Source organism: Haliaeetus albicilla, chromosome 26 (assembly GCF_947461875.1).
Source record: "Haliaeetus albicilla chromosome 26, bHalAlb1.1, whole genome shotgun sequence".
Taxonomy (NCBI): Eukaryota; Metazoa; Chordata; class Aves; order Accipitriformes; family Accipitridae; genus Haliaeetus; species Haliaeetus albicilla.
The window spans coordinates 7,292,042-7,319,661 of record NC_091508.1 but is presented as its reverse complement, the minus strand read 5'-3'; the positions used below and the strand labels follow the sequence as shown (position 1 = coordinate 7,319,661).

The 27,620-nt window shown below is 45.1% G+C and overlaps 1 protein-coding gene across 8 annotated transcripts in view; it reads right to left on the bottom strand.

Annotated features, from left to right (window-relative positions):
• Positions 1 to 27,620, bottom strand: part of PPP1R12B (protein phosphatase 1 regulatory subunit 12B) — a 125,422-nt gene that overhangs the window by 7,135 nt on the left and 90,667 nt on the right. For 4 of the 8 annotated variants that reach the window (XM_069772051.1, XM_069772054.1, XM_069772056.1 and 1 more), the window contains 6 exons: positions 10,463 to 10,479; positions 9,809 to 9,956; positions 8,598 to 8,702; positions 8,277 to 8,330; positions 5,868 to 5,918; positions 396 to 576 (listed from right to left, as the gene is read on the bottom strand). In XM_069772051.1, the coding sequence (XP_069628152.1) occupies positions 442 to 576; positions 5,868 to 5,918; positions 8,277 to 8,330; positions 8,598 to 8,702; positions 9,809 to 9,956; positions 10,463 to 10,479 (510 nt within the window). In that variant the 3' untranslated portion in view covers positions 396 to 441. Of the gene's footprint in view, positions 1 to 395; positions 577 to 5,867; positions 5,919 to 7,087; positions 8,058 to 8,276; positions 8,331 to 8,597; positions 8,703 to 9,808; positions 9,957 to 10,462; positions 10,480 to 23,370; positions 24,118 to 27,620 lie in introns of those variants that run through there. The other 4 variants (XM_069772052.1, XM_069772055.1, XM_009930729.2 and 1 more) reach the window with 3 other exon arrangements.

Sequence of the window (27,620 nt, the reverse complement as noted above, 5' to 3'; positions counted from 1 at the left end):
CGTTTGCCAGTGTTAAGCCACAGGGAAGCAGCTGATCCATCACTCCTCAGTAGCCACCTCAGTGCCATCCACCCAGCCCTATGGCCTCGCGTCAAGGCGGGGAGCACATCCTCCTATTTCTCTCCCAGATGATGGACTCCACATGGACAAGGCAACCCCCTGATGCGGTCAGTTAGTAAAATGGCGATGTCAGCATCATCTGCCAAGCAGAGCGAAAGTCAACAGGACCGAACAGAGCCTCCAGCAAAACCCTGCCTTCAGCTGGGCAGTAACACCATGCTTTTGGCTTTCAGAAGATCCTTTGCCACATGCTGCTTTTGAGCCACAAGCTTCATCAGATACCCTCGCGCAACGAGGGAAGGGGGAACAGCCCGGCCAATGGAGCGGAGACCTGCCTGGAAGAGTGGAAGAGGGAGGCGAGATGAGCCGGAGAGAAAGCAGCTACAGCTCCTCTGATTCGGAGGGCTTGGCAGGCAGAGAAAGTCTGGCTACGACCCGGGTCAGAGCCCTGTTTTCAGCCAGCAGTTGCTCATTCATCTGCCTCAGAGTGTGAATCTGTTTGAGCTGGTGGAGATTCTGCAGAGAGTGAGAGGAGTGGACAGAAAAATACAAAGAAAACACACCACGAAGACAAAAGGGCACAGAAACGTGAATTTAGTCCACAAGCAGTAAAAGAAAAAAAGAGAATAAAAGAAAAATTAGTAGCAGTGAGTGCTGGATGGGCAGCAGCTCAGATGTGTATGGGGAAAGCCTTACAACACACAGAGGATGTTTTGGGAACCATCCCTTTCTCCAGGGGCCCCCAAAGCCTTCAAAAAGGTCAAATAAAGGGATTTCCCACCACAAAGCATGACAGTCTCTTGCAGGTTAGATCCTAGTTTACCCAGAGAGTGAGCTCCAGCAGCACACAGCACCTGGACTTAGGAACTACTGTGAGAACTATCACCATTGACTTACCACCTATGCAGGCTTTGAAAACACTGCTGGCAACGGAGAATTTCTTTAAAACTCCTTTTCTTCATGTACCTCTAAAAGCTAAAGCAGTCTTGTGTAGCAAAGAGTGATCAGAGCTTCATGGGAGACTTTAAAGGCACAGACTGAAGCGTCTGAAAGTGTTGCTGTCCTACAGCAGACCACTGAGACACATACCACATCTGCTTGCATCCCTCGTCCCTGCGGCACCTGAATGATGGCTCTTGGGTCTGCTCAGGCTTCAGTCCTGCCAAACGTTTGGGGCGTGTGTGGGTTTTTCATCCCTGCCCAGACTCAGTTCTTCTCTGTCATGGAGCTCAATTTATCTCTGATCTCCAGAGGTGAAAAGTCAGAACCTTAAACTGCTCATTTTAACTAAAGGAGTTTGAATGACAGCATCTTACACAGGAGACATGTGAAAACATGGCATTCTTGGTCACAAAAGAAAAAAGTGGGCAAAGGACGGTGTAGAAATCAAGCCCCAAAGCTGGGGCTAGCACAGGTATAGCAGCAATGGGGAGATACAGAACATAAAAGCAACAAGGAAGGCAAAATGGGAAAATGGTAAAAGCCAGGCAGACATCACCATTTCTACAAGGATGACATTTTTCCCAGTGATGCTGAAGCGAAACCATGTGCTGGACATTTATACCAAATGTGGGTGCCAGGACATGCTGAGGGCTGCAGAGCTGCTTTCTGAGCAGCATCCCGTTCCTCCTTCCTTCCAACAGCTTGTCGGGCAGCAGGGCCATGTGAACAAGAAACCCTCCTCCGTGGTGGAGGGAGCAGACACTGGGCAGGGGAAGGCACGAAGGGAAACATCTGCGATAAGAGTATTTTTAAGTTCAAGTGAAAAAATCCCAGCTGAGAACCAAAGCAGCTCCACAGACCAACGTGCTCCTCCCTGTGCCCTCTTAATTGTGAGCTTGCAATGGCAGGGAGGAGATGGAGGGAAGATTCTACTGGGATGGGGATTCCTTTCTGCCATTTAATTAGCAGAAAGCACTCAAAGGGAGGTCTCTGTCTGTCCTTAACCAGCAGCAGCATGGAAAACCTACTGTGATACAAAGAACTTGCATGAACTTCCACCCAACTTGCATGACATGGAGCTGGCTGCAGTTGGCAAGGAACCTGCTGCATCCCAGGACATTTTGTCCAAGGGCTCACTCCTGTATAAAAGAGAAGTACTTCATGTAGCCCCCATCCACTGGCTCGATTCCTAACTACTCAAAAGCACTATCTCTGCTCCCCATTAAGGAATCAAGATACCTAGTCCAAAAGCCTTGCAAACACAATGGAAGCAAGGCAGGTGAGTGCAGGGAGCCAGCAAAAGATGGGGTTTGAGGCCCTCGAGAGCATCAAACAGACAAAGCAGCTCCTGCTAGTTGGACTATGCCAACACAGTTCTGACACTGGATAAATCAACAGGTCCTGGGACAGAGCTACGGCCAACAAACTGCAGGAGAGCTTCAGGGACAACTCAGCAGCGAGATCCCCTCTCACCAAATCTCAGCCATTTATCCATCACTTAACCTGCCCAAGCTGTGCCGGCTCCCCCTATGCTCAGCGAGAACACAGATGGACATCACATGTCTGTCCTGTGATAAATCACACCCAGCAGCCGCTGGAGGATGGTTCATACTGGAAGACTCATTACTTTTGGTGGTACCATGGATAACAAACATCTGTTTTATCACAGGGAACACAGCTGAGCATGTGGCTGGCAGAAAACACGAAACATATGTAAAATGGGGCGCCGTGCTACGCGAGACAGAAAGGATTGTGATCGTTTGAGACCACCTTTATTTTTCCATACCAATATAGCACAAAACCTCAGCATGGCACCATCAGACACAGCTCAGCCTCAGCATGCTGTCACAGACGATAAAAAGGATCACTTATGGAAAAATGTGTGTGTGCTGCAGGTAGGACAGCCTTCTATTTATCCAAGAAACCTAGCAAAGGCTGGGAAGCTGGGACTGAAGCCAAGGGCAACGATCAGAATCTGGATGATACCGCTGTGATTGCTTATCACTCTGCTTGATACTTGGCTTACCGAAAGCAGGTTTCTCAGTTCAGCTGTACCTGCCTTCAATTAAAGGATTTTGTGCCTGCAACACTAGGGGAAATAAAAATGCCCAAAGCATGCACAATGTACAAAGCCAGGAGGTGCAGTGCTGCTACGGAAAAAAGAAGCTTCTGTGACCTTCAAGAAAAATTGCTGTGTTAAGTTGGAACCTCAGGCACTTGGCATTGAATTCAGCTCAGTGCAAATGCTAATTTTCTTTCTCCTTCCTCAGCCAAGTTGCTGTATCTCCAGTCAAATTCTGCAGTCACTTGGGAAAATGCTGCACCACTCTGTCAACCTTCACAAGAGCAAGTCTGCAGGAGCAGCTCGGGCATCAAGGAGTTCTTGAGATTATGGAGTTTGTCCCACTCCTCTCAATTTCTTGATTGCTTCGTTAGCAGGGGTTAAACTCATGAAAGGAGCAAAGCTCATTACCTCAAGAATAGCCTGAAGTACAAAGCATTTCTGCCACAGAAACCCAGGACCGTCCTGCAACCTTCCTAAGTCAGCTGCAAGAAGAGGAAAGCCCTGGCCAGGACATCTGATGCACAGAACTGGACACGGACACCCTAGGATTCAAAAGCTTGATGACAGCCATGCTGGACTGGTTCAATTCAAAGACCAGTGGGAAGAATCCCAAAACCCACAGTATTACCTGAGACCTAATAACCTGGCATGTTTGGTTGTTTCCCCTTGCTGTTCTCCATGCTAAAGGAAACTGGCGGATTTGCTTAAGTCGCTTATTCTTTCTGCTTGACAGCTATTCAGCTAGTGCAAGAAGCAGGAAAGAAAGTCTAACCAGAACTAATAGATTTGTTTTCCTGGCTCAACTTCCACACTAGGGATTAACGCAGATGCTCTGTGGAGGTTATCTCATTTTAGGCAAAGACAACCGGGCTGACTCTCCCGCTTTAAGGCACGATGAAAGTGGACATGAAAGTCTGCTTTCCTTATGGACATGTCCAGTTCAACGTTTTTACCTTCAGAGATTTTATACTCCTTTTTATTGAGTAGTTGTTGAAAAAGACATGTCACAGCACACAGAGGTACTCACCATATGCTCGAGTTTTTGCAAAAACTAGTGGAAACATACTAGCACCCTAGAAGAGGTATTTTCAAATTTCTTGTCTATTTATTCTACTAACAAAATGCCGCTTTGGTTGTTCAATGCAGCAAGAACACAGCAGAGAGAAAAGAATAAGCACCGCTCTCGAGGACCTGATAGCTCATTTTCAGTTAGACCACAGGCTCCTTTAGCTCACGTCTCCAGCATGTCTCTCAGGACAACATAAGAACATGTCAAACTTCTAGTGCTTCTCCTTTTGCACCATCTTGGCTTCCATCAGTCTGCAGCTCCAGACTACCTGAATCAGAGGTGCTTTGGCTGTGTCCAACAGTTCCTACAGGCACCTTCTTTCATTAATTGCTTTCTGAACCAATATAAATGTTTCAAAACCAACAGGCCACTAGAGGACACCAATTTGTCTTTTACTCTATGGACTGAGCCGGTTTGGAGAGTGATCTGCATAACTGAAAAACCAACACAAACTGCTACTGTCTGCATTTTCTCTTGAAGGCTGTATTTCTGTAATTACAGGAAGGTCTCTCTGGAGTTAAAGGCTGATACCTGTTCAGTGAACAAACAATTTGGAATTTAGGCATATTCAGTCCTTTCTCCTTCCCCTTCTGGCCAGCACATCCACACTTATTTTCTCCTCTGCCAGAGAACAAGAGAGCCTTTACAGTAAGACTCCACCAAATCATTCTGCTACTTATTGCAGTAGAAGATGCAGCACAAGCCAATAGGTCCTTTCAAAGATGTGTGCTCCGTAAATATATGAAGCTTCAAATAGAAACATAAAGTTGGAACCTCCTCCAGCGTGGCAGGAAATCGTTTCTATCAGCGCACCGTGCTGGGAGAGCTCAGAGCTCTCAGATCGGGTCCTTCCTTCTTAAAGTAGCGTCGTCCCACCTGGCTCAAAGGGAATGAAAGTGCAGGGCACAGAGCAAAAGGGGGCATTCTGTGAATACGAGCATTAAAATATAGTGTAAAATGATGTAACGCTGCAAAATCAGTGTGAAGGTTTAGGTGTACTTAGGTGGCAAAACACACTGCTTCCTGCTCTGCAATGCTCCCTGCTAGGCCCATGCTCACAGGGCATCCAAGCCACGGCAGGAGGAGAACCATCCTTTGAAGCAATGCCACGAGAGAGAGGAAAACGCGAAGGAGCAGTCGGTGGCGGATGTCTCGTGACAGTAAGCCATGCTGCATATTTCATCAGGATGCAAATTCCTCTTTGCTGAAATCTACTGCAGGCTGACTTACTGACACAGCGTTCCAGTAACATGCTTTAGGAAAGGAGTACAGAAATACAAACACTGTGTTTTTTCCTGGCTAGTGTGCATGATCTCAAAAGCCAGCTTTGTCTTCTTACCCATCTGGAGAGAACCACAACGGCTTAACTTGGGCTGCAGACTATTCAGAGCACAGAGGATCAGCACACTGAAACTCATCGATGCCACAAAAGGTTAGTTTTGGAAAGCATTTAAGGAGAACAGCTTTCACAGTTCTCAGACCAAACAACATAACAAATTAAACATATGGTGCAATTTGATGAATGATAATAGGACAGTTTTATTAGTATTTCATGTTTGGAGAACATGGCCATTAAAGTAAGTTCTGGCTGCATAAAGGAACACGCGGAGAGGTAACACAAGTCCCTTCCCATGTACACCTTTAATATCCTACTCCTGGGTGACAATCCCCAAAGACATTAATGTAAAGCATAAAAAGCAGAATAGACAGAGTGAATAGATTATTTCCTACCTTCATCTCCTCTTCCATTTCAGACAGTTTCCGCTCCAGGGCTCGCCTCTCCTGTTTACAAGGATTCATAACAAAGATGGTCACAAGGATTTAGAAGAAAAACTTACAGTACATTTTCTTTTAAGGAAAAATAAGAGTCTTGTATTTCTGTAGGAGCATTCACTGAAAGGCATCTCAAAGCAATGCACAGGTTACAACCAGGAGCTGATCAGATGGGACAGGGCAGCTGGTAAACCAGCAGGCAATATGTGCTGGGCCCATTTCCGCAGATCCTGAGGTCTCTTCACACTCCTTCAATGAAACTAACCCCCACCTTTAGTGATCCCAGTTTTCAGGACTTTCTGATGTAATGTGATTTTGAGCTCTGTAGGTGAAGCCATGGATTTAACTGCACCCCACTAAAGGAGGCAATGACAAAACTCAAATAAGAAACAGTGAACAGGGAAAGGTGCCTGGAAATTCTGCTTCTCCAAGATTTAGGGCTTCAAAGCCGTAAAGCTGACTGCTTTCAGTATATTTTGGACTTCTACAGAGGTAGGTCTGCCATGTGAGTACTAGTGGTGCCCTCAGTGGACAGCTAGTACCCTTGCCTTGCCCTTTAGGGAGATGTCTGGACACCACCAATGACTTTTTCAACATGAGAGGGCTCAAACCGCCCCAGGAAAGTGCACTGAGCAGGAGAAAACAGCAAACATGGGTCAGGAACAGGCTTTACACTCTCTGCCCCGCTCCTTTGCCCTCTCCAAAGAAATATGAGGCCAAGAGAGTGCGGAAAACACAGCTTTTGAGTGTGGCCGTGGATGATAGGTTCTGGGTCACTTTTTTTTTTGTCCACAGCACACTTTATCCAGGGATTCATGAGTGCAAAATGAGTAAGCCATCCTGGAAGCAGTTAATGCCATTTTCACTGAGAACAGTTGGGTGCTTTTTTCCTCTCTAACTCTCAGAAACCTGTATTTGTGGCTATCATGATCCTAATTCAACAAAAGCAATGCAGGACATTGCCCCAGCTTGGAAGCATCACACGGGTGGGAGATGGGATGCGTGGTGTGAGCTCCCTCTGGTTGGGGATATCCACTCAGGGCAAGTGCTCTGACCACCACATTCTCTTTCTTTTCCAAAAGAAAAGCTCCACTTGTGTCATGACTTCCCCCTACAGTTATGTTCAGATGACAGTGATGGTTGCATGTTTGATAACCCCACTCAGCCTGCTTTAAGCACACCTAGAAATCAGGCCCACACGGATTGCTGCTTTGAGAATCTCAGTCTCGGGGTGCAGAGATGCTCAGCTGAGCTTACATGGCAGTGCCATGGCCTGAGCATCAACTCAGCTTCAGCAACCTGGGTAACTTCAACAGTCAAAGCCTGGCACCTGCGCCAGTAGGTATATCACACACTTGTACTAAGGGCTGATGTGCTCTGCCTAACTGTCCAAAGTGGGGATCCTGAACATCACCTCCTCCAGACTATATCTGGCAAATCCTGGGAGGTGTTTACACATAAATAATTAAGGTCTTTCATGGTAGGAATTAAATTTAAACACATGGTTCAACCATCCAGCAAAGCTCCTAAAAATTCAGGAGATGAAACACTTTAGGAGGAACCTCCACTTCAGGCAACCTCCAGCATGTAAGTGGACGTTACTGAGAAACTGGAGTCAGGCTCCAGCTCTAGTTAAGCACTGAGGTACATGGTGGGAGAATGAGTAGTAAAGGCCAACAGCTGAAGCAGGGGAGGTTCTGACAAGATAGAAGGAAAGAAAAAAAATCACTATGAGGATAGTTAGGAACTGGACAAAGGGGCTGCAGCTGTGGAAACTCAGAGGTCTTCATGAAATGATGGGACAAAGCCATGACTAACCTGGCTGACTCTGCTGGGATGCACTACAGATCTACTTGTGTCCCTTCCAATCTGACCAAAGCTACGGTCACTTAAGGCAGAGATTCAGCTAGACACTGCCTGTTCAGCTTAGCTTACTGCAATGAATCTGACTGTTCAGTTAAGAGGAAGGAGCATTCGAACATTCAGATTTCAAGTATAATGACAAGATAGACACCCAGCTAGTGTTTTGCCTTGTTCTCCCCACCACCCCAAAACAGTCTTTATTTATAAGGATCAAGAATATGTTAAAGCATAATGGACCAACAGTCTCTTAGCACGATACAATACAATTCGTCGGTCTGCAGTTTCCTGTAATAAAAGAAGGAAATCAGAACTAAGCTGATTTGCAAAGAGAGCAGAAAAATCTCAGATGCTGAAAAGGTCAGGATACAATTATCACTGTGCACTGCTCCACAAGGCAAAAATATAACTTATCTTTTAATTAACACTTTCCTTCAAGAAATTACTATGCCCTGCAGAGCAACACGAGGCAAAGATTGCAACTCAGAAGAAAGCAGAGACACATACCCTTTTCTCCATCTCCAGCATGCTGGACCGGTCAGAAGTTTTCTCCTGTTTCTGCTATTATGTAAATTAAAAATAGAAAGCTATTAAAACTGAGACACATTCACAAGGTGCTGCACAAAGGCCTAGATAGCCTACAGATGCACTTGCCCAGAGAAGAAGCAGTCTTTACAGAATCACTCACAGTTATTTCTGTGAAAAGTAAGTTTCCCCTATAGCACCTTCCCGCCCAAGAGCTAAATCCTTTCCCATGCTGGAACATGCACTGGCTTGTCATGGGCCACTGCTCAGTTTCTCTAGTCTAGGAGCTGGTTTTTGCCTTACCTGGGTTGCTTTTTCCAACTTTGATTTGATGTCAGCCAGCTCAAGCTGGGCTTCTTGCAGTTTTGACTTCAGCTTTTGGTTTTCAGACAGGGCACTTTCATATAACTGAAATATGAAATAAAAGATTTAAATTAACCAGGCTGCTCTTTGGCTGCTGCACAGACCCAGTTCTGCCGCGCTACTGAGCAGACGCGTGTCCTCAGCACTGAGCAGAGGCAGCTGTGCGGTTTGCTTTGCTCCCCCCATGTCAGGATATTAGAAGAGGGGCAAACAGAACTAGTCTGGATGCTTCACCTGCATTTTCATAATTCACATGAAATAAGAAAACAGCTGTTTAATTTTGTAGGGTGTTTAAACACAGCCAAGGGGCAAAGAAAAGGGATGCTTTTAATTTAGGTAAACTACCAAGCATAATAAAGTACTAAGTTATGTAGGCTGGATGTATCTGAACCTGTGATTCTGTTGTGCTCCCCAACACAACACACCCTAGTTGCTCTTGTGTGCTTTTAGTTTGACGAGGAGGAGAAAGAAGGACAATTTTAGGCCACTCCAAAATGGATTTTTGCCCTTCACTTCCTTCAAACAAGCAGAATTTCCATCCCTCTAAGAGGACAAAGTGGGCATACTGCCTGCCTCTTCTGGCCAGGCATGTTCATGAAGAAGAGTAGGGTGCTGCTTACTGTGCAAGGCTTTTCAGCATTACAGTAATTTCAGAATCAAGGCCATCTTAATCTGTTTACTTTTCATATGGTCTTTGCATTGATACTAGATATGCATGGCAATCCATATTACTGCCTTTCAAGGATTACGCTGAAAGTTTCAGAGATTATAGAAAAAATAAGTCTGGACTGTTGTATCAGCAAAAAATTCTGTGGGGATATGCATGCTTCAGCCATGGTGGCATACTCAACAGTATCTTTCCTTGCTCCTTTCAAATTCCTCCCAGCATTCCTCCAGCCTGACTCCTCAATCCCCCTCCCCCCAGATAACTGACTTTGCATGGTGTCCTTTCACCCCTTGTCTTTTTTTGACCCTCTGAAGGGCTGATGCATTTGAAAAAGGCTGGTGTGATGCCCAAAAGCAATGGAAACAGGGAAAATGAAAATAACCTTTTTCTCTTTCTTTCCAAAGACTCTCAGTGCAGGTTTCTGCAGCAACAGGCAGCTCCTAAGGTACATGCAGTGACAATAATACATTTACAAAAATCCTACTTTTTTATAGTCCCTGTTACTCTCCTCTTCTGCTCTGCTGCTGAGGGCAGCTAACCGGTTCTCCCTCCGGGTGTAGGCACTGGAGCGGCTGGAGGCACGATCACTGTAGGAGGAGTCACTGGTGGTAGGGTTCGTAGCTGCTTCCAACCTAAAACACAATGAAGGTCTAGCACCGTGGAGCCGCTGTTACTTCGGGACAGCCAGTATGAGCCCGACCAGTCGGGACTTGAGGCCGTGGCAGAGCACAGGTGCTGGGATGGCTGAAAGCACCCTCCACCCCGCAGGAGGGCATTGCTGCTGAAGGCCAGGCAGCCATCATCATTTTAAAAACTGGAAAAAATCCAGTGGGTATCAGCCCAGACCCCAAATGGGCAGTAACTTCCCATGGACCTCTCATCTCCATGGTGGGAATGGGCTCCATTTCTAATAGGGCACAGAGGGTTTTTCTTCTCTGCAGAGTAGCTTTTCAATAATTTGAGAAGCAAAGGATGAAAGCAAAGTGGCTCAACACTTGAGCTAGGGTAGGAACCAAATGGCCAGTACTAGCTTCAGATTATGCTGTTAATTTGAAGGACAGGGAATCCCCAAAGCCATACAAAAACATGCTGTTGATAAACATTAAATATAAAAAATGTCAAAGAATAAAATTCTTACCTGGAAAGTCTTTCATGCTGAAGGAAAAAAAAAGAAAGAAAAAGGGAATTAATAATGAGGAGAATTAAAGGTTCAATTCAAGAACTGTAGAGCTACCACGCAGCAGCAATTTCCTACCCCTAATACCAGCACCTAGCTCACAAGCTAAACAGCACTGCTTTCCATACCTAAACTGGGAATCACCAATCCCTGCCTGAATCTTTTCAACTCCTTCAGCTTCTCTGAAGTATTTCAGATTTAATTTCTTTTGCTAACCTAAAACCTACTGAACCTTGTTCTTCAAATCCTTGTTTCCAGAATTGAAATCCATTCCTTCGAACCAAAACTAATCTATCGTTTCCCTTTTTAAATTCAGTTATTCTTCCTGACTTTGATCACTGTCCTATGCGTGATGTGGGTGAGAAGTATTAATGGACCATGACACACAGAGCTCGCTGCGTATTTGTGTTGAACTTCAGGAAACCACAAACCGTACTTTTTCTCCATGGGCAAGTACTTCCCCCATGAAGAAAAGCTTCATTGTGGCAAGATGATACACAGTAGAAGCTGCACAAGGAAAGGAGATAAGCCTTACGCCAGCAAAAAGAGCGGATATGTTGTTTGAAGTGTGTGTTAGGTTCTTTCCCATCAACATCCAAATCACCCCTGTGCTGTCCTCAACCCTGCCTTTGCTGCAGCCCACAATTGCAGAAATCAAATGGTAATGGCATAGGTGTCCTGCAGGATACACCGCACTCACCTGCCACCTCCTTCTCCGCAAGGTTTCTCTTTGTCTGGCAGACATTTACTTAAATTCAAGGTGCAGTCAAACTCTTTTTCAGTTCCTTGAAATGGAAATTATGCCCAATATTCCCCTACTAGTTTTATTAGCAGCATCATTTCTCTGAGTAAGCACAAACCACCTGCAGGCGCTACCAGCTATTTCCCTAGATCCTTTTTAGTAAGTGCAAGAGTCAACATGAGAAGGACATTACAGAGAAGACGAGGGGTCAGGCTTTTAGTGCCCAGACATGCTTGTGCTGGAGTTTGTGCTGCTGAGATAGACCACTAAATCTTGTGCTAAACGCCTTGCTGGGTGGCAGATTTGCTGCCTGTCCAGCACGCCAGTGTTTGAAGACTTCAGACCTCCTGCTCCTCCCTGGCACCCAGACAATACCTCTGATTACTGGGCAGGTATCTGGGAGCACACACACTGCAGACAGCTGAATTAAGTCACCCCATTACATGGAGAAGGAGGGTAGATAAGTGACCCGCAATCTCTCCACTCAAAGCCTGAGGCCCACAGAGTCAAGTCCCAGAGCAGCACGGACTGTGCCCAGCCTGTCTGCAACGTGCCCTTTGCCTATCAGATGTATTACGTACACCTAGTTTTTAAGTTTTTAATTCAGCCTCCCCTAATGTAACCCTCATCTTGAACCCTGATTCAAGACAGGAGCCTCCCCAAGGAATCTGCAATCTCCGCTTGCTCTGCAACACAGCAACTCCGACGTGAAATGCAGTGATTTGACCAGTAAACAAGAAACAAACTGAAGAATCCTGGCACATTTGAAGACTTGTGGATGGACAACACCTTCAGCCAAAGCTGCTAAATGCAAAGCTCAAAAGGACGAGTAAGCCCTGCTATTAATTAGCACGTTCTCCCTAGAGTTGTGCCTGCAGGGCAACCCTCAGACAGGCTTCTGGGACAGGTCTGGGTGCCAGCCCCATGCTGTAAAGATGGTCACCAACGCTCCAGGAGCCCATCCCGGTGCTGGCATGGGTCCTGAGCCATGGAAGCAGGTTCAGCCCTTTATTATTTTATTTGCTTTAACCCCCTCTTCATGAATCAAAAGCTTTCTTTGCATCATGCAGGTGAGAAACAAGGGACACAAGAGATGGCTTTCCACCATAGCTAAGCCCTGCTGCACTTCCATAAGTGATGTTGGATGCTGTCTGAGAAGCTTCTCATGGGGCCAAACACACAGTAGCTGCCTGCTGTTGTCACAGGGACATCTGCCTGCTTGTCCAGACAGCCCTGGCTTGGGCCACTCTCTGTACAAAGCTCAAAGCCAGTAAGTTGGGAAGCAGTTTCCGTGTGGCTGGCCTCTGCCACAAGGCTATTGTTAGAAAGATTTCCCATTTTCAGCTGCAAACATGCTGGCTGATGTCTCCATGGTCTTTTGTTAGCTGAGCTTCTGACATTTGCCTCAGCTGCCTGACAGCTCCCTTTTAATTTTGGCCCAATGACCCAATCTCCCTTACTGAGCAGGAGAGGGGAATTAGGAAGTGATTAACAAGCCTCTTGGTAAAAGTTATTTGTGCACTTTATGCTAATCCCCTTCAGTGACGACTTTTCTTATGATGACAAATGGCTAGGCAAGTAATCCACTTAATATCAAGCTTGCATTTATTTCAACAAACACACCTGCTAATGTATTTGAACAGCGCTGAGGAAGTCCACATGTAGCTGGGCAAGGCAACGTGGAAACCAAGCCACAAAATCTGAGCAGGTCCCCAAGCCAGCCTGTGCACTTGCAGCAAGAGGGAAAAATAATTTTTGTCTCTTTTTTTTTCCTCCAAAGACACTAATAATTTCCATAGACAGAGAGAGAAGGGGTGTGCTTCTGCAAAGGAAAGGTGGGATAAGAAAGGAATCACTTTAAACATAGCTGCTAGGAACAGCAAAGGGGAAAGCCCCTATGTTTATTGTATTTAAAACCTTCCTGTGATGGATACTGAGATGAATTGTTTCAGACTGCAATTGTCTCTATGTCTCTAAAGAGAAGAAAAGAACTAGATGAGATGAGAGGACCTGCACCATTCCTGCCGCTGCTACCAGCATTAGAGCAGAGCAATCCTGCAGTGACCTGCAGCCACCCAAAGCATGCAGCAGCTCCGGGAGTTCTCCGGCCAAAATCTGCATATTTCTTAGCACTCAGTGATTTCTCCTCCTGTGACTTTATCTCCCTTTAGGCTCATTTAAAGTACATCTCTGCCATAAAACGACTCCAGTGTCTTGCAGAAACAGCATGCAGCTACAGGAAATCTTTGTGTTTGCAGCTGTTGGGAAAGCCGGCATCTTTCCCTCACCCTTCAATTTTCAGGTGCCTCCCTCCATGTTCCTTCAGCTAAAAGTGGTATTTTTGAGACAAAGATGATTACATTTGAAAGGAACTGGATAAAGGCTGAGGTCTGGAAAGCAGAGCCTGAATGAAATGTTACAGCAGCTGTTGGAAGTGTCCCTGCCACAATGAAAGTTGCAGACCAGTTTTCATCAGCAGATCCTTCTTCCACTTGCTGTTATCTTCAGGGAAGGAGAGAAGATTTATTTAATTTTGTTTTAAATCAGTTTCTGGCTAAATATTTTCATGGGTTTTACACAAAGGCCAGTGTTTATGCTGATATTTCAAGGAGCAGCTTATTCATGTGTGGTTTTTTTGTTTTTTTGGTTTTTTTTTTTTAAATAATGATGGAGGAGGGGGAAAAAAATCCTGAATAAAAAAGTTCCACTTTGCACCTTCAAAAAAAGGCTCTAACTAAAAGAGGTGATATGGAAAGCAGCAGTTCTTAGCACAAAGAGAGGCTTTGAAGCCCAAGGAAGTGAGTTAAAACAACAACTAAAATCTCATACTCCTGGGAGGTGGCTGTGCAGCGCAGGAGGTATCTGAGAGGGGAAGCGTGAGCCCTACATGCAAACACTGGACTAGGCGCTTAACTGAGACATCCCTGCTATTTGCTCAAAGACAGACAAACATTTTCAGAGGCCATTAGGATATCACATTGGAGAAATATTTTCAGTAGAAAACAGCTTCTTTCTGCCTCAGTTCTGCCCTGCATTTGGCCATAGCACCCTTGGAAACCCTTGCCACATGTTTCCAGCTGCACCTGCACCATCAGCTCAGCAACTGCCTCTCCTTTACTTACTGCCCCTTCTTTAAAAAAACCACAAAAATACTCATTTAAACTTTTGCAGCGTTAGCTGGCTCACTGAGCTGCGTATGTAAGTAATGAAGAAGGTTCTGCTTGAAAATGCCATCCCAGAGCTGAAAACTCCAAGGTCAGAGTCAGAAGGTGAAGGACAAAACTCTCCCTCCTTCATTTCTGGAAAGAGAAGTTGGGTACAAACAGAGGGAAACAAGAGCTGAGGCACCAAATATACACTTGACTAAGCTGGTGCAAGAAATGGCTTTCCCTTCCTGATTTTTTCTTAAATGAATACTGTGCAATCTGTTAAGTTTATAACAGGATGCTGAGAAACTGCTGTATCAACTGTACGAATGCATTGGGTTTTTTTTCTTCCCCTGGCAAATTTGGAACAGCGCTGTCAGTTTTGCCCAGACTTCTTCATTTCCCTTGGGATCAAAAGTTTGACTAGAAACATTAACAACCAGGGAAGCATCGGGTTGTGAAATTATCCTTCCTACAATCTAAACAGGGTCATACCACTGCAGGGTTTGGGGCGGGGGGAGGAGGACCCCAGGGAAAAGTGAGGCTCTGGAAGTGGCTGTCCTGATTCAGAAACCAGCACGGCAGCCAGCACTGAGCCAAGACCCCAGCACTCCTGCTCAAGAGCACTGAGATACCCAAGGGGATTACTTTTAAATGAAAACTTAAAAGCACAGAGCACTTGCAGGTGTGCTTGCAAGTTTTTGGTAATCATCAACTCGTAGACCTCTCACCCGAGAGATCACATCACCTTTCCTCCCATCCATCTCACAGTGGGCAGCACATTCAGGTAGTGCTCGGGGTGGTGGAGGACAGCAGGGTTCAGCTATTCTTGCCAGCCCTCGTGGACAGGGTTAGAGACAATTCAACCCAGGTGAGCTGGCAAAACACAGGACATCTGAGATGGGACCCAAGAAAAAGCGCAAGAGCATCATACTGGACTGATCCTCCCTGTGCAAGCTTCTTTCTTCTGAGCTCCCCAGTTCTTACCGTGCTGACATTGGCCAATCCCAAGGAAAAGGCACAGCTAGGTACTGGCTGTGGCTTTACTTGCCCAGACCGCCAGGATGCTGCACAGTGCCAGCAATGCCATACAGTTTTGATTTTAGAAATGGTCTTGGACTGTGGAGGGCAGGAACCTTCCCTTAAAAACTCACAAACTTCTACAGCTGTTAGGAGTTCAGTAAAGTATAATTAAAACCAAATTCCTCAAGGAAGGTTTAGATAAAATGCAGCCCTGAAATGCAGTGCCAAAAGAGGGATTGGCCACTGCTCTTGCCAAATCAGAAATTGGCCTAATTGCTTCCAATTGCATTCTTCTGTGGCTGGGATCTTACCCAGCAAAGGCAGAAAAAGTCTACTATTTACATTTTTTCAAAAAAAAAAAAAAAAAAAAGAAGAAAAAAATAGATGCTTTGGGAACATTTTATGCTTCTTTATCTCCACTGGCCAACCTCAGGAAAATGTGCACTATTTTAAGATAGTTCTCAAGGAATTTATTTTGGTGTGTTTTGTCTCAGAGATCCTGATCAACACTTATGATTAAATAACCACCATTTAACAAGATCTCAGAGCACAGCTCCAGCCCTGCTGTCCTCCCTTTTCTTAATCAAAAGGGGAAGTTTTAGGAACCCCTCAAATTTTATTTTTGCATTGGCAAATATCCTCCTGATGAGTCCTGTTTGTTTTAGAAATTAAATGTAAAATAAAGCCAGCTGCTTTTGGGGCCAGTTCTTTCCCTCTTATATGCAAAAGCCACCACGTTCCTGCAGTTACGTAGCTCTGCTGCTCCTACACCTCCATAGGTTTAAATGTTTGGCTGCACTGATGCAGGGCAGCTGTAAAAAGGACAACCCCCCCAGCGTGTCCTGTTGCTGCAGGCAGAAGTCCTCCTGGAGCTGGCACAGCAAGAGCTGAGCTGGAAGGAGGAAAAGCAATGACGAAGGCTGTCTGGTATACCTCAGACCCATCCCCATTGGGTACAATTCAGATCGGTGTTCCCCTCAAACCACATCTGCCTTTCAAGTCAGGTATAGCAGGAGTCAAGTTTGGTTTTCCAGTGGGTGCAGAATAATTAGAAGGTCTGGCTGAACTCTACTTCTGATATAGTTTTTCGAGGTCATTGCCTCCCTCGGAAAGCTGCTCTGCTGACCTGAGAACTGTAGTTTGCTACAGCGTTCTGTTAGCTACAGCTGACGTGATGAATAGTGCTGCCTTCCAACTCAAGTTTGCATTTGTGCAAATGCGAGGATTACAAAATCCCATTGATATGATTAATAATCCACTGTAGCCAAACCACCTCCATATAACCTCCAACTCCCAAAAGCCTGATGCAAAATATGTTTTCACAAAATATAAATCAATAAACTTTGCTTAATAAAAACTGCTGTTACTGAAGCATAATACTAAAAGGCTCTCCAAGATGGAATAGTGGCTTTGGCAGCTGGCTGCAACAGATCACATCATTTTCAGTACGGCTAGCACATATTTAATCAGAAACAAATACATACAGCTGTAAGGGACTGATGACCACATCTTCTGCCATCCCGAACACATCTAAACGTTCTGCAGTTGTACACTGGTTTGTGTGATTGCCAGCCTGTGCCTCAGTTCCCCACACCTCTCACATGGCCCGCTGGCTTTGCAGCAGCTGTAATTTATTACTGCCATCTCTTGGGGATAAAACTCACCATATAAAATGTCAAGCTGAATTGTGTTTTAATTTGGTAAAGGCCACAATTCAGAAACACAGGTTTGTTGCTTTTTTTTTTTTTTTCCTTCTTTTCTAAGGGATCAAATTTTATTGGTGAAAAATTTAATTTTGCAAAGCGACATGATGTTAGACAAAAATCTCCAGACACGAGGAAGTAAAAGCCAAACAGCCAAGTGCCAAAGGAAGAGAAGATTTCTGCTCCTAAATTTCTTCAATATGTGAATGCCACAGGGCTGTAGGCAACATCTTCCTTGCCCCTGCAAATGCTCTCGCGGGACATCTTCAGGTTTTATCATCAGGTATTTAAATACCTATCTGGCCACTGGCCAGAATTCAAGCTGCCTAAAGCCAACCTGCCAACTTTTTGGTGTGAAGCATGCTCCAATACCTGGTGAACACCTCCTCCAGCCTGCAGCCCCATGGCATCCCTTTGACAGCTGCTACGGCTGCAGCTGGTGCTTGCATGGAAAAGTGTCTAGGGCTGGTTTAGGTACGCTGACCCATCTGTATCACACAAAGCATCTTGCACTTTTAGAATTAGGACAGTTTATACTGTCTCTCTCTCCCCCATCATTTGTTTCAGCCTAAAATAGCTCCAGACCAGCTGCCAGTCAGTGATCTGAACCTGGAGCTACTCTCACCTATTTGAGGACCTCTGCTCCACTGAACTGCAATAGTAACCTCAGCAATTTAGGATCATTAAAAAGAATTCACAATTCATTGTAAAAAACAAACAAACAAATAGCAACAACAACAAAAACCTCCAAACCAACAACCACCTAACAATTCCCCAAGGTCCATATATTTTTCTTTGACCACCAGTTGCAGCTCCAGTGCATGAGGCACCATCTCCAGTGGTGGAATTCTGCAAGCACAAGACACATCTGTCAGGAACAGCATAGGTACAGCTGTGGTACTCTGGGAAAATGGATGTATTGAGCTCTGAGTCTCTTCTAGCCCTGATTTCTATGGGTTTGTATTCATTTTATGAAAAACAAAACTATAATGGGGTCCTGCAACTGAAGTAAACATTGGTTTCCAGTTCAGCAGTTTGAAGTGGTTTGCTGCCTAGAGTCTCCATCTGCTCTCCCCATCACTGGATGTGGCCACTCGTTCCCATCCCACAGCACCTCCCCATCTCAGTTGTGCCAACATGCTTGGTTTTGTGGCTGTACCACGAGCTGACCCAAATTAAAGTTATCTTCTTTCTCCTTCTCCCTTCAACCCTTTTACAGTCCAGGCTGATGCCCTGGGCTGGTGCAACCTCCAGTTGTCCTCTGACCTTCTGGCCTCCTTGGCCTGCAATGGGCAATGGTTTCAAAAGCTGAGCTATCCCAACTGACTGCTCTGTGCCTGCTTAACCAGCTTCTTCAAAGGCACCCGTCACTGACCAAGCGGTAGAAGGTCAAAATAGGAGTTTTAAATGAGGTTGTAGTATTACACTGTGTGCTTCTTTCTGAATCATCCATGACCATTCAGACCCTTTAATAGTTAACAGAACCCCTGCTATGGCTTTGGCTTGGATCAATTCACTCTGTTCCTCAGAAGGGAGGAAAGCTGAAGAAGAAAGTTCAGCTGCAGGCACACAAGCCACTTACCCATGGGTCAGAGCCTATGTCCTGACCCATTTTATTTATACACCCACATGAAGCCACTGACAGGAGAGGAGTCTGGCTACTGAGTCACAGCAGGGAACATCTAATGGGTGGTACCCTAAGAATGACTAGAAGTTCCTGATATGCTTCCATTCATAGACAAAAATTAAAAAAACCCCAGAGAATAAACAGAATCCAGAAGGATTTCTTACTGATACCCATCTAAGGAACACGATGCTTGAGAAATAACCAGTGAGAAAGAAATCAAGGTGCTGAAGAACACAGACTAAGGTTAACTGCCCTAAAGTTCAAGTTTCAGTATCCCACATTTTTTGTTGGCTAATGGGAAAGGAGGTAATAATTTCCACAAATACTGCGTAACTAGTCAGCAATCCAGAAATTAGATAGAAAATGTCATGAGACAACTTATTTGACCCCATTTCAATTTATGCAGCGTCATTTTTATCACAACTAGAACAAGCCCAAGCCATGAAATGGAAACCTAGGAAGATAAAGTTTTCTGGAGAAATGTTTTCATAACACTCTTTATTCTCTAACGCATTTGCAGTGTCAGCACAGCAAGCCAAATGATTCATATAGGTCTACCTAATGTGAGAATAAACCTGTTACCATGAATATCTGAAACAGGATAAAACTTGTTGCAAAAGCACTCATGGAGTGAAAACTGACTGTCAAGAGACATTTATACCCAAAACTCTATGAAGGCTGCAATCCAATCAGGCATTTCTACCAAACTCTCAGCACGTTTGGACATCTCTCACTGATTAAAAGAAGTCTGGTTTGGTCACATTACCAGACCTCTAAGATTTTATATCATTATTTACATATTAATATCCAAACCATGCTAGTTTTATTTGCATGTCAAGCATCTGCAGCTCAAACAGCTAACATTTTTGTGCATTAGCTTTTTTTCCTTTAAGATTTGCTTTGCATTCTAGACATACATGTCCACATCATGTATAATCGCACCCAGATTAGAAGTATTTGCTGCCATGGTAATCACTGCTTAGAGCAACCGCAGCCTTGGTTTGGAGGCTGGCTAACAGACGGCAATTTGGAAACCATTGCTTTTTACGCTTAAGTATTACTATTAAGTGACTGGGTGAAAACATATGGCCCATACAAGGCGATGCTCTCGCATCCCGCATACCACTTAGTGCAGCTTCTTCAGATACTCCAGTGAAAGGCAGAGTAAAATCAATCAGTACAGACCACTGAGTATACTTAAAACTTTATTGCTGATCCCTTACTGACAAAATTCGGCTGGAAAGCTCAGGTAATAAACAGTGAAGGTGGCTTAATGAGGGAGCTATCTAACATCAGAGGGAAAAAGCCTTGTAGTGAAACTATGAATATGGCCAGAACAATAAGAATTATGTAGAGTCTCTCAAGAAGCGAGTAACAACCATCAAGTGATGGCAGCCAGAGGGATGCAGCCACTATTGAACAAACAGCACACATGCATGCTGACGAGGCTTTTAAGTTTTGATGGTCTTTTATACAGCAAAAAATATCAGATGACAAGACAAGAAGGAGCAGTCTGTAAAAGAAAGGAAGGTTGGTTGACAAAGCGGTGGGAAACAACTGAAAAGCTGCAATTACAGTCTGTGCAGTAAGTTGGGAGCGTGCATTCTCCTTAGCTTTCGTTTTCCTATCTAACCGATATCCCATGGACAAATGCAAGGGTTATGAAGTACCACAAGAAACAGATGGATGCGTCTAAACACAAACTACAGGGTATTTCCTATGAAAAAAAAAACAACTGGCCCAGCATAAATAGGATTTAAAAAAAAAAAAGACGACAATTCAGTCCTTGCCTTCACCCCTGTCCTTCCAATCCTGCCATTTATTTGCTTATTTATGCACGATAGGTTTCATACCATGGGTTGCCTGTTATATCCTTGGAACTGACTACGTGAATAATATTTTTCTGAGGAAGAGAAACCTCAAGCTAAAACAGTATGGTGCAAAACTTGTGATGAAAAGGTACCCACTGCCACAAAAATGGAATTTTTTGCCAAATAACGGGACGATCTGAATTATTTCAAAGGGATTTGAGTTTCTACTTTCTAGCAACATCCTCACTAAAGCAACTGAAAAGGTGGAGGTAGCAACGTTTACCCTGCATGATTTAACAGGATTTACTTGGCTATTTCTGTATCGGTGACTGTAATTCTGGACTGCTCTGTTGTGACACAAGAAATTAAGTATTTTAGCTTGCGGAGGTTCAGCGGCAATAGGACAGTGCCGACCTTGCACATGGAGGTGGTCATACACTAACACCCTGCTCTCACTAGAACCTCCTCTGCCTGCCTTTTGCTCCCATGCCCTATTCAAGGATATTGCCTTTCTTATGACTTGTATGAGTTCACTGCAACGTGCTCACCCTTCTCAGCTGTGCATTTGGGGAGATCCTATCAATTAAAGGTGGAAAAAAACACGTGCAGTATTATCATAACACCTAAGGAGAAGCATTACAAGCAGCATGGCAAGAGCAGCAGGGAATGCCATAGGAAACTGCTTTGCAAATGACATTTGAATGCAGATCTTTGGCACTGGTACCTTAATAAGTAAAACCTTCTTTGCTTTGTCTGGTTCTCTAAGAGGTTTTTTCCATGTCTGTACCCTGTGTGAGGCTCCTGGACTGCTCATGTGTTTTCGCACCCCTGCTCAGCTGGGAACGTTTAGAGTCCACAGGTCTGCTGGTATCAATCTTGACTGGATGGAAAGATGAAAGACTCCAAGATAGCACATTCCTACCTGCTTTATTAAGACTAGTGGCACCCTGCAGCAAGGGCTGCTGTTACTGTGGGCATGGGAGAGCAGGTGGGGGGAATACACACATGGGACAAATCCATAGAAAACCACACTCCATTATTTCTCTTGCTTGTGGCAGAATTACGTTCCCTTGGAGAAATAGTTAACTCAGATATTTTGTTTTAGCCCCAAGTAAATCCTTCCCTAATTAGCCATTATTTCCTACACTGACTCTCCGGGTCTGGCTTCTCCCACGTCGATACTCTGGAGCCACAGCTGGCATTACCATTACTGCTGCAAGAACCGCCAAGATTTCTGTGCTCACGCTTGCTTTCACTGAAATCCCACTGCCATCACAAGTTGAGGGAAGCTCTTCTCCAGGCCCTCCGATTCCTACTCGGCACCTTTCTGTACCCACCTGCTGCCTCTGACCCACCTGAGAGCTCCCACCACCTCCTCCAACACCTGTGGGGCCCCCCAAGAGCCTGCAATCCCATCATGGCTATGGACAGAGAAAACCGGCACCTCCTGTTTGCATCAAAGCAGACAGGCATGCACCATGAACACAGCAGTGACAGCTCTTGCAAGATGTTTGTCACCTGTTTATATGCCTAGACACACAAGGGAGGAAAATGAGTCAGTCTGTGTACACTGAACACAACTGATCTTAAAAAACATGAGTTTTGAAAGAAATTAAAACATTTTCAGCTTTACTCTATGAGTAAGAGCACATTTGAAAGGTTTCCCACCTGCTGTTAAGCTGGTTATCAATACTGTGGCAATTTACTGAGGAATGGTAAGCACAGCTGTAAAAACTGATGAAGAAAGTCCATCTAAGTACACAGGAGATAGTTTTAGATTATCTAAAACCTCCCCAGAGATACCCCAACATGCAGACAGGAAGAAAGCACAGACTCCTACCCCTGAGTTAAACAGTTAACAGCCCAGGGGCAACCAGCAGCCAGGAAAACCATTGAGGCTGAAGTTCCAGAGGTCAGGGACTGCTTCCATTAATACTAGGCAGCAGGTTAAAACCCTTTTTACGTATTTCGGGCAATACTTTTTCCTGACCAGGATCTGTCACTTCAAAAGGAGCAGACAAAGCATATTAGATTTGAGCAAACACCAGTGCTCAGATTAATTTAAATCTTACATCTAAAATTAGCCTGCTTTTTTAAAACTAATTCCCCCAGGCTTTGACACCGGCATGATAATATTTCTTGACGGCGGAGAGACTGCCCGTATAACGATATGGACCCAGAGAGTTTCATGACAGCCTCTCACATGATTCCAGAGCTATTAGCAATAATGTTACAAAATGTTCCCAACTTTCAAACACCTTGGTAGATGGGCACACCAGCTCTGGTTTGGGGAGGACTAGTTAACTACCTTGACTTGCCTCCTGCTACAGGTGGTTTTCTTCATTTTTTTGTTGTTGTTGAAATTATTAAACTATACCACAGGTCAGCACAGCCCCAAGGGTGAAAGCTGGATAGCAAACCTTGTTTCTCCAGCAATAGCAAAGCATTTATGGAAAGAGTGCAGTTTAACAAGCTGGTCAGGTTTTGCCTCATTTTCATCAGTGAGGTTTTTGTCCAGCAATAGCCTACCAAGAGAGTGATGTTTCTGTGAAAAGCAGGATAGGGGGGAAGCTACCATCACAGCAACTCCCTACAGCTGTTAATGCAAATAATCCCAGTGCAAGGGCTCTGGCAGCTTGCTTAAAACCTGTTGCTGCAGAGGCACCTTCCCAAGTTTCATTTAAATCATCCTCTTTCCAAAGCAAACCACAGACACAGGTCTCCAAGGGTAAGACAACAAACCACCACCACCAGTCTCTGCTCAGAGCATGTGCCCAGCAGGTCTCTGTGTAATACAGAAAGGAAAAAGCTGCTTACTCTGAGCGTCTTTGCGATCGGGGAAGGAGAGGACGGGGGAGAATCTGACTGAGCCTTCCTGCTGCGAGTATATTCTTTACTCCTGGTGTACAAAGACGACATGGCCTCACGGGCTGGGTGTCTTTGAGAAGCAATACAAGTCTTGCTCTCCTGTCGCTCGACGGCGCTGGGCAGGTCCTTCTTCCAAGGTCAGAACAAACTAATTAAACTATTCACAGCTCTGGTAATTAAACCCTGCTGTTTAGGGTGTATAATTTTAGGCATTAATCTGCTGCAGGGAGAGCTGAGGCTCCACAATGTTTCTTGTCCGAGAAGAAGAGGAGAAAGCGTCAAGGACTCGCTGTGCTCCAGCGCGGGGCGTTGCTCCGTGCCAATCTCAACGGCTGGGCCCCATCCTGACTTCTCCGCAAAAGGACATTTCCCCTCGTCCAGAGCGTATGCCACAGGACCAGAGCAATCTCCCCCCAAAACTGCAGGAGGCAAAAAACTCCCAGCTCAAGAGAGAGAGCAGGAAAACTGGCTGGATTTATCTAGACACGAAGCTTTTGGGGAAAAAAAAAAAAAAGAAAAGAAAAGAAAACCAAAACCTGTTTTGCTCCAGAGCGCTGCTGTAAGCTTTCTGCCGTCACTGCGCAGAGTTGCATGCTTTAAGCGAAACGCGAAAGCATAAATCAGGAACAAACGCTGGTTTGGAAAGGGGCAGTCCAGATGAAGTTGTGTTTTGTTCTGTCCTCCTCCTCCCGGGCCCGTTACCCACGCGCAGGCTTCTCCGGGCCCTCCCCGCCACTGCCTTCTGACATTCCAGATCCTGACTCGCTCCGCGAGGAATGCTGGAGGGCAGCCAGCAGCAGCGATTCGCTTTCAGCTTGGGATTTAGGCTGCCACTTGTAGGGAAAAAAGGGAAAAAAAGAAAAAAAAAAGGGGGGGGGGCAAGAAAAGAAAATAACTTACAGGCTCCTAAGGCCTGGCGGGCTGTGAGCGGGAGGTCAGAGGCAAATTGACGGCACTTTGCAAAGCTTAAATTCTAGCACGTGTTTTGTGGCTGCAACAAAGGGAGATATTTTAAAGGACACGGAGCAGTTCATACCATTAAAGGGAGGACACACTCATGCAGCACAACAGGATTTTTGTTGTTTGCTCATAAGCCTGTTTGGAGCTGCAAGAAGGCAACGCAGAACTTGTGTAATGTATGCTCATTCAAACAAGCATTTGGGATTGAGAAGGAAGTGAGAGGAGCTTGGAAGAAAGGAACAAGGGTGGGGAGAGCATGTACCTCTTAAACTTTCAGCTAGCCTTTTGTGGAGCTGTGCTGCTGCTGCACAACCTAGCTCCCTGGAAAACTGCTGTGCAGTGTCTCAGAGACAGCAAGACTGCTCACTGCAAAGGCAAGTGGATGCCCCTCATGTCCCATCTAAATAAGCCCATAGGATGGTCATTTGAACAATGCCCACAAACACGCAGTGGGTGCACTGATTTCATAGTTCTCATACACTAAATACAGTCTTGCAACCATAAGGTTGCAAATTTAGGTTTTTGCTGGAAAGGCATCAGCCCAGGTATCTGCACTGGACCAGTTCTGGTAAGGCAGCATTAACGAAACAGTACCACCCCAAAGGATGTGTCCTCATCTGGACTCATTCACACCCACCCGAAACAGCTACTGACCAAGTCGCTGGGTGCCTGCAGTTAACCTATCTGCAGCGCACGTTCTGCTCCAGCTCCACAGGCTGCTTTATCATGAAACATTTCCTAGCAAGTGCAGAAGAATATCTATATAAAAATATTTTAAAAGTATTACTACACTTGGCTATGTCTCCACTGATCTGAAATATTGCCCCTTTTTTTGCACACCGCTTGGCAACCGTGTAATTTTACTGACACATAGTTGGGGAAGGATGCTTGGAATAGCAGCTGCATTAATTTCCCCTGCCATCCAGCACGTTCACTAACTAGGGGCAATGAATACAGCATCGCCATGTAACCACAAGGAGAGGGAAATGGGGCTGTGGGGTTGTCCTTCTCTAGGAAAGTCACTTCGAGATCAGGTTTCTACTTGATACCTCATTGTGAGGACGGAGGGGATTCATTATTCACTGACTGCGGGGCGGGGGGGGGGGGGGGGGGGGCAGTTTGGAGACGTCTAAAGCTGCCTGGCAATATTTCTGCATTCCCTTTTAAAGGTATGGAAATTAAGTCCAGACACACAAGAAGGTAGCGGCAGGCACCCCGCTGCTCAAGGAGACTGTGGCAGGACCTTGATCTTTCCAGTTTCCAACTGTTACACTCTTCACCCTCACCCTCCACCTCTCCCAACAGGCTGGAGTCTGACTCTGCTGTACAGCGACAAGGTAATTCAGACATTTTGAATGCATATTTACAGAACTTGGACACACAGGTGTTCCTTTGGCACTGGTCTCAGTTTCTGGGGTTTCAAAACAGTACGAGTGAAACTGGGCTAACCCCTGTGGCGACCAGCAGACCAGAGTGTCTCAATCACAATTACAAGGCTGACAAAGCCCAGCTTAGTCACCAAGGTGGAGTTAAACAGCTATAAATTGCAGGGTTTTGCTTTCTCTCCCATCCACTCCTAAATGAACCGTTGCCACATCCCTTCATGGTCACATTTCTGCTGAGGAGGGGCGGGAAAGCTCCAAAAATCAACATTTTGGTACAGAGCTCACAGCCTGAGCCTCAAAGCAAAACAAAATCTGAGCTTTTTATTCCCTACTAATTAAAAGTTAATCAGTCATCAAGTGCAGATGCCTCACAGATTGACAAAACACATCTTGGTGGACAGTAACTCATTTTAAAGAGAAGGGGTGGCATGAGAATTAGTATCCTTATTAGCCAGGAGAAAGACAGCAGAATAAGATGCAATATGGCAAAACACACCAGGTTTCATCATTATTTCAATGAAGGTGCCTAACTTACGGGTTTCTTCTTGCTGTTTTGTACGGTTTACTTTCAAGCGTTCCCCTAAGTATGAAACCCAACTCTTCCTTTGCAGGGCTGCTGTCCTCACATCCTGATGTTTGTAATACTCAAGGTCATGGTTTAGATCTGTTTCTGTCTGTTCAGGATATTCCTCAGTAAGAACCAGCAGCCTGGTCTGTGCTGTGATGCTGCTTACTTTGCTAAGGAATATTTATTTATACAGCTACCAGAAAGACATGCAAAAAAAAAAATCATCATCCACAGCCACTGGACACAAACCCCTGAGACTGCCCGGACTGTTAAATTCATGCTGCAGTCTATTTCTGGGCAAAATCACCTTAAAGTTTCTTCTCATCTTTGAGTACAGCAGCACAACTGTACTATAGTATACTTCCTATATTTATATGAAATAGTGTATTTCCTGGACTTAGAGCTATGGTCTTGACTATGATCACTCTTTTCAGACATCTTTCCTTTTCCTTTCAGATGGCTGTCTTCTCCCTTCCTTTGGTAATGACACCTTCGTTTGTAGCCAGTTTTTTTAATTAGTTAGAGGGGAGGACCCATATCCAAGAAAATGAAGTACCAGAAAAAGGATGAAGCCCTGAGCTAAATGAGGGAAAAATTACAAACACTCCTTTTATCTGTGTTGAAAATCTTCACCTACAGAATGTGACACTGATAAAATCAATTTAAGCAGCCGTGTAACTTTACAACCTGCAGTAGACAAAAATGGGAAACAAAACTAGGAGTTAAAGCCAGAGCTGCAGAATGATGATCACAGGTGATGTAAGCCCACAGCATGTTCTCTGGGAGTGCAGAGAAGGAAAGTAGAAGCCCTCTTGGGAGACCAGAATTCTAATAAAACTTGAAGGATGAGGGAGGGTAGCTGGTATTTTTGGAACAAATTATCCCAAAACTAATCTCCTCAAAGTCATAGCTGTCATTTCCCACATCAGGTTTACCACACTCTCTTGTACATCATTGCATTACTTCCCATTCAGCTGGCTTCTTTCATTCGTAGCCAAACCTATCTTCCCAGCACAGATAGGTACTGGAGAGCACACTGGCACTTCCAGCTACACAAGGCTCAGCTGATGGATGAGCTAAGCTGAAGACATGAACTGGGGCCATACAGCACCCAGATACTCTCTACACCACGTACGTTCCTGCAGGGCCTCCTTGGCCACATCTGTGAAATTGAACACAGCCAGGAACCATCCCTGTCCACGAGCACACAACCCTGCAGACCACTGAGCTGTTGGAAGGTCTCTGACATTGTCTCATCCTTGGCCAACCAATGCTCTTCCATGCAC